This window comes from Zootoca vivipara, chromosome 3 (assembly GCF_963506605.1).
Source record: "Zootoca vivipara chromosome 3, rZooViv1.1, whole genome shotgun sequence".
Taxonomy (NCBI): domain Eukaryota; kingdom Metazoa; phylum Chordata; class Lepidosauria; order Squamata; family Lacertidae; genus Zootoca; species Zootoca vivipara.
This window is the reverse complement of record NC_083278.1, coordinates 69,918,813-69,929,456: the sequence shown is the minus strand read 5'-3', so window position 1 is coordinate 69,929,456 and position 10,644 is coordinate 69,918,813. Positions and strand designations below refer to the sequence as shown.

General features: G+C 39.0%; 1 protein-coding gene across 10 annotated transcripts in view; it reads left to right on the top strand.

Moving 5' to 3' along the window:
* The window catches only part of PDE10A (phosphodiesterase 10A), a 188,943-nt gene that overhangs the window by 140,864 nt on the left and 37,435 nt on the right, over positions 1–10,644 (top strand). For all 10 annotated transcript variants that reach the window (XM_060272803.1, XM_035108580.2, XM_035108582.2 and 7 more), the window contains 5 exons: positions 4,495–4,615; positions 7,198–7,247; positions 8,173–8,313; positions 8,808–8,963; positions 9,397–9,447. In XM_060272803.1, the coding sequence (XP_060128786.1) occupies positions 4,495–4,615; positions 7,198–7,247; positions 8,173–8,313; positions 8,808–8,963; positions 9,397–9,447 (519 nt within the window). The remainder of the gene's footprint in view (positions 1–4,494; positions 4,616–7,197; positions 7,248–8,172; positions 8,314–8,807; positions 8,964–9,396; positions 9,448–10,644) is intronic.

The window sequence follows — 10,644 nt, the reverse complement described above, 5'->3', positions numbered from 1 at the left end:
AAACAAAAATTCCCTATTACCTAAGTTTCACCACTCTTTCCATCCTCTTGCCTTGCATTGTGATGCCTTCTTCCAACTTCCTCCCTCCTTCCACCCTGCAAAAAAGCCTTCCTTTGAGGAAGGGGAAATGGCTAGCAGGTGTGGAGGGCAGAAAAGGCCCCTTGGAGGTTGGATCCTAGTCTATTTCCAGTGTGCATTTCCATTTCTCACCTTTCAGATACTTGTTTTAACTCTAGCTGTGGCAGCTGGCTCTCCCTTGCTAAGTGTTTTCAAGAGGAAATCATTTGCATTGTAGAAGGAACATGAGGTAAGGGATGGTTTATGCAGCCACCATTTCTCTTTAAACTGCCCTGCTCAAACAGTTGTACTCTGGATCTGTGCATACCTCACAGGCACTAGGTTGGGGCAAAAGCAGCTGGGGAGTGTTCCAGGGGTAACATGCCTGGTTAAAAACTTCCTTTTCTTTCCTCCCAATCCCTTGTCAGCAAATCACCCCCTTCCAAGAGCATTTTGCAGTATAGAAGGAATGTCAGGTTAATGTCACACATGGCTGCAATGTAATGTGCAGTTTCCCTCTAAATAATCCACACTGCTTTTGTTAACTGTGAATGAGGCTATTGTGTGCTCCAGAGTGCTGCTGTGAATACAGATATCCCAGCGTATAATTTAAGGGCTGTCTGAATCACAGCCAGAATAATTAATATTTCCAGATTTCTCATGCAATTGTATATGGAGCAACGTTTGAATCTATTAGGCTTAGCTAAGGAATGAGTGGTTGGGACGCGGGTGGCGCTGTGGGTTAAACCACTGAGCCTAGGGCTTGCCGATCAGAAGGTCGGCAGTTCGAATCCCCATGACGGGGTGAGCTCCCGTTGCTCTGTCCCAGCTCCTGCCAACCTAGCGGTCCGAAAGCACGTCAAAGTGCAAATAGATAAATAGGTACTGCTACAGTGGGAAGGTAAACGGCGTTTCCATGTGCTGCTCTGGTTCACCAGAAGCAGCTTTGTGATGCTGGCCACATGACCTGGAAGCTGTATGCCAGTTCCCTCGGCCAATAATGCGAGATGAGCGCTGCAACCCCAGAGTCGGTCAGGACTGGACCTAATGGTCAGGGGTCCCTTTACCTTTAAGGAATGAGTGACACCAAATAGGTACCCAATCCTACATTATCTTCCTGAACTTCGTAACAAAGAATTTTACAAATTGTAATGTTGGAAGGGACCTTGAGAGCCATGTAGTCCAACCTCTTGCAATGCAGGAATCTTTTGCCTATCTTCAGGCTCAAGCTCAGAACCCTGAGATTAAGGGTCTCATGCTCTACCGACTAAGCCATCCTGAACTGCTTATAATCGGGTATCTGCATTATATATGATTTTATGTGTACTTGTGAGGGTAAATTTGGTGCTGATCCTTCACCATGTAAAGGTCTGATTAGTTTCTGAACTGAGACCTGCTCAAGTTATTTTTGGTCGTTGTGATTTACAGAACATACTCCTTTCAAATGCCAACTTGAAACATTGATAAGAAGAAATGGTGTACTGGAAATGTTGCAACATTAAACCATTTCCCAAATTATGCACATTGTGAGCAAATCACTGAATAAAAAGCATCTTACTGTTTTGAAAAGTAGTTCATTGATGGAAATGCCTTAAATTATTAAAAGTTTTAAAATGGAAATGTACTTAAAATTTTCTAGCTAAACCATTTCCCTGTGTGCCATAAAAACCTGACTAACAGTAAAAAGAAAAACTAGACTCTTAGTTCTTATTAAATCAGAGTGTCCTGCCATAATTTCTGGAGTGAGTTTGTCCAAGCAGTCTTTGTTCTATTGGTATGATATCACTGTCAATCTGAGCTGTAGGAGTACTACTGCACGAATGCGCTTAATCATAATATAGAATGCAACCCCTCAAAAATGGAAAATACTTGCATGAGATTTTCTTCGCAACACACCCCTGTTCTTTCCAAGTAGAATGTTTTTGCATTTTTCTGATTGATGAGTCAGGGAGTGGAAATTGCAGACATTTTCCCTTCCTTCCTTACCATGCTATAATCCCCTCTCTTTATTTATTTCTCCCATCTTAGCACAGAGCTTTCTAGACCACAGGCGGATCTCGATTTACTGCTAAGGATTAGTTAGAGAAATATCAACATGAGGTGTTATTTTTCCTGTAATTTTTGCAGTCATTTTAATAAATACGCCTCCCACCTGATGTTGGTAATTTGAGATGCAGCTGTGTGAAATTCAGCCATTGAAAGCTGCATGGTTCCCCCCCCATAGTTCCAGCTCTTTCCCCCTATGCCAAACTGAAGATAACATTAGGAAAACTGTTGAAGTGCTTCACTGATTGCTGTGGCATGCTTTCAATAAAACATTGCCATCTGTGGCTAGTAGTTCTCTCATGCGTTGCTGCTGTATCTCTTTAAGGGCACATGGACAATATAAATGTTTACACTTTATGGCTTCTTCAGGGGATCCTGGGAATTGTACTTCTGTGAAGTGTTATTGTTTCCAAACCCTCCTACAGAAATGGGTTTTGTGTTGGAGGAAATTGCAACAGTAAGGCTGCTACATTCACAATGACCAATTGCAATCCTATATACTCTGGTAGTAACACCCATTGAAATTTATGCGTAGGAGAGCTCCATCAAGCAGGCTTAGGTTTTGCCATCTTTGTGAGAAAATATTGAAGACATATCATGGAGGAGAATGCATATATATTTTGAGAGCGACAAGTTGCTCATTTGCCAGTGTGTGCTTGCTCACATTTCTTTCCTGGCATTCAGCCATATTTAGACTTTGTTACATGTGCCCTGTGGGTGTAGAATCTTCTGCTGTTGTGTATTATACATTAGAAGATGTGCACTTTAAAGTTATACTTGTCACTCAGCCCATCGTCCTCAGTAAGTATAATGCATTTACTCCAGGTTTTCTTCCATAACTTTCTGCTGGATACTTGTCTAACTCTTAACCTGAAGCTGAAACATGAGAGCATAAGGCAGGAGTGTGCTGTCATAGGGCTGCATGTGCCCCTCAGTCTAATTTCATGCATCCCTTGACATGGCAGGAAGAGAGAGAAAAGGGGATAAGAACAGAGAGGAATGGAGTGTCCAGGGATTTGTGTCCCCCACCAACTGAACTGGGAGGAGAAGGAGTGGTGGCTGATGGATAAGTCATAGACAGAAAGACGTGGAAAAAATACTTTATTAATGTATTGCCTTGGCAATATGAAAATTTAAATTATGATATTTTATTTCTCAGTACTACATATATATATATATATATATATATATATATATATATATATATATATATATATTGAAGACCATTTTCTGCTTTATCTGAAAATTTATCCTAAGCTCTAAATTTAGAATTGTAATAACGCTCCCTCTATCTTGCTCTCATTAGCCTTTAAATAAAAACAGCACCTTTTAAAAACTTAAAAATATCACTTTTTAAATACTCTTTGTTCTGCTGTCAAGTGTAAAGAGCACTCTTAATTTCATTTTATGATCTAATATTTCAGGTCCTTTACTCTTTGCATTGTTAAGAAATGCAAAGAGGAACTTTTTCATGCAGTTATGAACGGCAAAGAAATTATCCTGAAAGTGTGGTGGTAGTTTATTTAAATCATCTAAAAAATGGAAGCGTTTTTTAAAGATATATATATACCATAAATGTTTTAATACACACACACACACACATTTAGGCTGTTTAAAATTGAACAAGTAGTTTAAAATTTTGTGCTCAGAAATAATACTGTTCTTTTATTCTTTTAACAAGGATAGCTGAATTAGTTTAAGAAATTTTCACTTAATTTACAATTAGTTTTGACTATATTTGTTCATGTTAGATGTTAGTTTGCAGTTGAACCATGCACAGTTCAAAGAATTTGTGATCCTTGCTTTTAAAGGATCATAGGTTAATAGGTTAATAATTTTCAATATAAACCTGATATGGAAGTTCTGCCATGTAAGAAATCAATATATTGATTCTTCAGTTAGCATTGCCAAAATGTTTATCTGTGTAGGGCCTACACACTGTAGGCAAACATAACGGGTTGGATCCAGACTGTGGTATACACTGAGCTAAGTGCAGTTCTGCAGGGTTTTCAGCCTTACCTGGAAATGGCAGAGATTGATCCTGGAATATTCTGCATGCAAAGCTGTGACAGTTCTTCATTTACTTCAGTTGTGCTAATAGAAAAGGAGAGTATCTTTAGGTTGTTGTGCTTCACCACTCCCTGACTTCCTTCTCCTTAGACATTGACTTCTCTTCTCTTTCTCTTTTGGATTTTCTGCTGCTTTAGATTAACCAACTACTACTACTGCTGCTGCTGTATTAATAATTTTTATTAAATTTTTAACAATAGGAACACCAAACCTATTTTCAAAATAGGAGCTGTAAAACACCAAATCACCAATAACTTCTGATCATATTGATTTTTCATAAAAGTTTTAATAGTTCTTCAATATGTGCTTGTTTTTCAATAGTACCAGAATCCTGATCTCCAAGCAGTGGTATATGACCTGAACCGCTTTATAGAGCAGCGGACGGATCTAGGAGGGCACAATCAACTGCTCTTATATGAATTGAGTAGCATCATTCGAATGGGTAAGAAAACATTTATTATGTTTATTATGTTGGATCCAAGATTCAAAGGCAGAAATGTACAGTAAATGCTTCTGTATTTGACTGAATTACTAAACAAGCAGCACACTTAGGGCTTGATGTTGGAAAGGTACTTTCAAATGTTTCAGAGTACGGTGGTGCCTTGCTAGACGAATGCCCTGTAAGACGAATTTTTCACTTAACGAAGAGATTTTTCTAGCGGAGTTTGCCTCACAAGACGAATTCGTTTTGCGAAAAATTTGTCTAGTGAATCACGGTTTCCCATAGGAATGCATTGAAATTCAATTAATGCGTTCCTATGGGATTTGCTAGACGAATTTTTTGTTAGGAAGTAGTCATACCAAATCAATAAATAAACTGATGTGTGAAAGGGCGGAAACCTCTTTTAATCTGGGCAAACTTTCGGATTTTTGAAGTTCATGAATAATACGACGACAAATGCAGAAACTGATAGTGATAACTTTGAAAAGAAGACTGATTAAATTTCATGCAGTGTTCACTGAGTTTTGTTCCGCTCCCCTCTTTTTACATCTGCTTGACTCTCAGGAGGACTAGAGAAGACATATATAATTTTGTTTTACGCTAAAGGTGGTAGTTCTTGCTTCTATTGTTTTTTTGCCTGTAAAACCAGAGAGATAAGTTCCTTACAGTTATGCAGCTTGTAACTCAATTTCTATTTAAAAAAACACACCAACCACTTAAAATAAAATAAAGTTCGTAATTATTATCTGAATAAACTGCATTCAGTTGTTATACTACTCATACTAATTCTATGGTATGGTAAAGCAAGTTATACCTGATGCATTTTATGTTCCTAAAGTAATGAAAGTTACTTCTGTTTTGTTTAAGAAAAGTATTGCATTTTTTCAGTTTTTCAAAAAAATAAATAAATCAGTCCCTTACCTGCTGAAACCTCTAGAAGAAAACTATTTACCCCTCATGGCTTCAAAATTGCAAAAACAAAACAAAACACCCAACCCCCCCCCCTCTCTCACAGACACACACATCCACCCACTTCTCCCTCTCAACTGATGACTACATATCTACAGAGCCTCTTGCATACAGAGGCTACATGTGCATTTCTTCCTGGTCTCCCAGGTGCTTCTCATCCTCTCTCTCACACACGGGTGTCTACAGGAATTTTTCCAGCAGGAGTATTTTCGGCAGATGGTAAAATAAAACATTGAAAGCGTGGATCAGGCTAATTTCCCATGGAAAAAATGTGAAGAATGGTGTCTGCATTTTGCCTCATATCTCAGGTTCTGAAAATGATAGAAACTTACATAAAGGGAATAAAAGAAAGCTTGGCATCTAGGGATTATGGTTTATCCCAGGGTCATCAAAAAAGGCCTTCATCCACATGCACCAGATCAGCAACCCATGGTTTAGAGGGCAGTTGTGAAAAGTAGTTCACTGGTCAAGATTGAAGATTGTTCATTGCATTGCACTCGGAGGAAAAAAATGAAATACAAATGTAAACAATAATTATAATTGATAATTGGTGGAGTGAATTATTTTTGCATAACAATTTTGTCCACATGATTCCGATTTTCATCTTGCTCTTACCTTTTTTTCGGCAATGCAAAGAAGAATGGGAATCAAGGCAGGTTGAAAAAGACTGCAGGTTGTTAACAGGAGCTGGTGGAATAATTAGTGATAAGACAAGACTGATGGCTTTGATGGTCACTTTACAAGACATTGAAAATCTCCTCCCTAGACCCACCCCCACCACTGGAAGCTCTTTCTAGCTTTCAAAGTTTTGTCTTGTCTTGTATTTTCAGTTAATACGAAGATAGTTATTCCCTCACTGAACAAAACAAGATCATTGTATAATTTGTTGTGACCATAGCTAGGAGCTTACAAATAGAATGTTCTAACATACTGTATAAAGGTAAATGGACCCTTGACCATTATATAATAATTTAAAATAATAATAATTTATTATTTATACCCCGCCCATCTGGCTGGGTTTCCCCAGCCACTCTGGGCGGCTTAGGTCCAGTCATGGATTACTCTGGGGTTGTGGCGCTCATCTTGCTTTACTGGCCGAGGGAACCGGTGTACAGCTTCCGGGTCATGTGGCCAGCATGACTAAGCCGCTTCTGGTGAACCAGAGCAGCACATGGAAATGCCATTTACCTTCCCGCTGGAGTGGTACCTATTTATCTACTTGCAATGCGTGATTTTGAACTGCTAGGTGGGCAGGAGCAGGAGCAGGGACCAAGCAACAGGAGTTCACCCCGTCACGGGGATTCGAACCACCGACCTTCTGATCGGCAAGCCCTAGGCTCAGTGGTTTAACCCACAGTGCCACCCGCATCCCCACATACTGTATATTTTATGCCAAATTCCATTGAGAACATACTTTATGTAAACAGCATCACAGATGAATGTAATATATTCCTAAAGTGATTTTGAGTTATTCATAAACTTCATTTTGAGTGAAGTATAGTTTAGTATAGTTCTTCATATAAGATTAATAAAGAAAGCTAGCTGGGCATGCCCTATATAACCTCAGCAAGTATATCAGTCTTTTCCTTAATGTTTTAATTGTTCTTTGGCAGCTACAAATGCTGATGGATTTGCACTGTATTTCCTGGGTGAATGCAATAATGTAAGTATAAGTATGTAAAGCTATGTTTTATATGGAGAACTCCCATCTGCAAGGCACTTAATGCAATGTACTGTACATGGTTTTAACAGGGGTTAACCAGCTATGCATTGATGATGAGATGTGGTTCTGTAAATGCAGCTAACAATCTGTATTGGTGAACAAATTGGTCTCTGCTGACCTACCAAAAGAATCTCCATCAATTAATAGCTTTGTTTAAATTTGCATTACTAAACCAGAAAAGGTCATGGGTTGACTTCTTGCTACTGCCCTAAGTACACATACTAGAGAGTAAGTTCCATTGAACTCTGTGGGATAGACCTCTGGGTTTAGGACTACTGAGTTTAGGGAATTGCTGGACCCAAGTAGCAGCTTGTGGTAGGAAAGGAATAGGATAGAAGCATATGTGAGTAATGGTGCACTTACCCCCTAAGTTTCTTAGTACAGAGGATGATATTCCTCTTCAAAAACAAACAAACATGGAGCACGGTGCTATTTCTACCATGTTCTCTTACCTGGCAGACTGTTTGGGGAGTGGGAGAAGTTCCTTTAAAACTCAACCTGATTTTATTATAAAAACGATAGCTGGGATTCTGAAATTGCTCCCATTGGCCAGAGTGTTCCTTAAGCAGAATTCCATTTACATGATGACCTCCATAGCAACTTTCCATCCATGCTTATTTTCATTTGGAGCGTTGCAGCATTTAGCAAAATCAATTGAGTTGGGAAAGTTTCATGAGGACAAAATAGTGAATTAACCTTCCCCTGCCTCCAAATAACAATGTCACATTTCAGCATTTCAAAAAATGCAAATGAATGTAAACTACTGATTTCAAGATTATTCTAGTATAACATTGTGATTACTATGGAAAGAGTCAAACATTTAAAACACACTTTTCTTTTCTTTTTTTGTACTTCCTCCCATTAGAGCCTCCTTGTGTTCACGCCACCAGGAGTGAAGGATGGACAACCGCATCTTGTTCCTGTGGGACCCATTATGTTTGGCACCACAGTATCTGCATATGTAGCCAAATCTAGAAAAACATTATTAGTAGAAGATATTTTGGGGGTAAATTACTGTCTTTTAAAAAATAATAATAATAATGTCAGGCTGCAAATGTTTTCATACCTATGTGGGAGTGAGTTCTGTTCAGGCAAAGTGGATTGATTTAAATCATCAGGTAAATCAAGAAAAAAGAGGTTTCAACCAAGTTTCCCAGTAGTTCTGCTTCATGTATTTCCTAAACAATGGTGCAATTTCTTTCCTGAAGTGGACCTAACCTCAGACCCTGAGCTGAATCAGGCAATCCCCCAAATGCAGGCTGTTTTGGAAAGAACAAAATCTATCCAGTTATAAATCAACATGGCCTAGCATTGATAGTGTGTTTATACACCCCTTTGCCAATGTTGAACTGAATCTGTAATATACCTGAAGGCTAGGCTGTGAGTTTGTCCTCAAGATTTCAACAGAGATATCCCAGATTTACAGACAAAACTGGCATAACTTTAGCGATAAGGGGGAAAAACACACCATTAAGTTTAAAACTGTGCTTGCCTTCCTAGGATGAGCGGTTTCCCAAAGGTACTGGATTGGAATCAGGAACTCGCATCAAGTCTGTGCTTTGTTTGCCAATAGTTACTACACTTGGTGACTTGATTGGTATCCTGGAGCTTTATCGACACTGGGGCAATGACACCTTCCTCCTCAGCCATCAGGAGGTAAAGCCTAAATGTGACAATGGGTATTTGAATGTTGCTTCGGGGAAGGTATGAAGCCACTTCCATAACTGTGGATCAGATTTTACATTATTAATTTCCACTGGGCCAAATCATTGATCTGGTTAACATGTCACATCAAGTTGAAAATAAACTATGGTTGAAAGTAAACTGTGGTTGAATGTGAATGAGCAGCATGCTTGCACATGCTGGTTGAAAGTTACAGAGGTTCTTCTATTGTGTATTGAGGCTCCTGCTGCAGCTTCGGAAAGGGGAGTAGAGGATAGCCCTACAATTCTATGATTCTATGAAATCCTGCTGCCAGTTGTGTTACTGCCAGCTGTAGCCAGTGGAGGACTCAGAAATGGGGCATTGCAGGAGCAGAGTTGCTGGTCACTAATCCAGTTCAGGAAATAAGGATTTTCTTTTGTTTCAGGTTGCAACAGCGAATCTTGCATGGGCTTCTGTAGCAATACACCAAGTAGAGGTAAGACTGTGGAAAAAGGTTTAGTTTTTTAAGGAAAGCAGTAAACAGATTCTAGGAATATAAAACATGATCCATCAGCTTTGTAATATCTGATTGATGTAAACTGTTTGACAACATAATCAAATTATATTTCATTATCTGTATTTCAAAAGATAACTTGCAACTTACAGATAACTTGCAACTTATGTGCATTAAATTTATGTACATTCAGCTTTACGCGCTTGGCAAATTAAGGGGTGGGTGTCAGGAAAAGGGTTTCAGCAATTCCACCTGCTGTTGAGACCAAATTGTTTTGACTACATGCAATTTTGGCTTTAGGTGCTATCCCTGGAATGTAACCCGAGCATAAATTGAGAGTCGTTCAATTACTTAATACTTACTTTTTGACTTGAACCCAGTTCACCTCAAGCTCTCACCACACAAGATGCAAGTTTGGATGTGGACAAGTCAAAACATACCTTGGTGTGTGTGTGTCCTAAAGTTTGGTTTGAGCCTCCATTTCCCCAAGACCCACCCAATACTTTTAAAAATATTTTGGGTGATAGCCAGTGTTAGTCATACTCAGAGTAGACCCAAGGATTTATGTTATTGCAATCCATTGATTTCTGTGTTTCGAATCTGAGTATGAAATCCTCCAGATTCAGAGTCTTACGCCGGGATGGGGAACTTTTTCTGGCTGGTGGGCCAGATCTTTATCTGCCAACTGCTTGTGGGGCAACTTAAAACCCCCACAATGTTTTATTGATTTGAAATGAATGGTACAGCAGTCAACATAAAAGATGACAATGTATATATAGAGCCAACAGGTACAACCAGGAGAAAATAACAAAGTCAGTTAAGATGCACCTTTAACATTACGTTTTTACAGTACTGCAAGAAATATCCCCTCCACAATGTAAAGTGTGTTGCCAGAATTTGATAGGAAGTATTGTTCCTGTTAATAAAGCTAGGTTCTGGTGGGCCAAAAGTGAGATGTGGGCAGGGTCATTGTCTGTCCGTCAGACAATTTGAGGTAGTGACTTCAGGTGATGCTGTATTTTGAAGCCCCGCTTGTCAGGACTTCAAAGAGCAGCCCTTTGCAAGCAGCCCTGTTCTGCTCCTTAAACCTCCAAAAATTGAAGGTTTAAAGAGTTTAAATCGTAAGTGGGTAATTCCATAGTAACTATCATAACATTGTAAACTTATTTATATAACTTT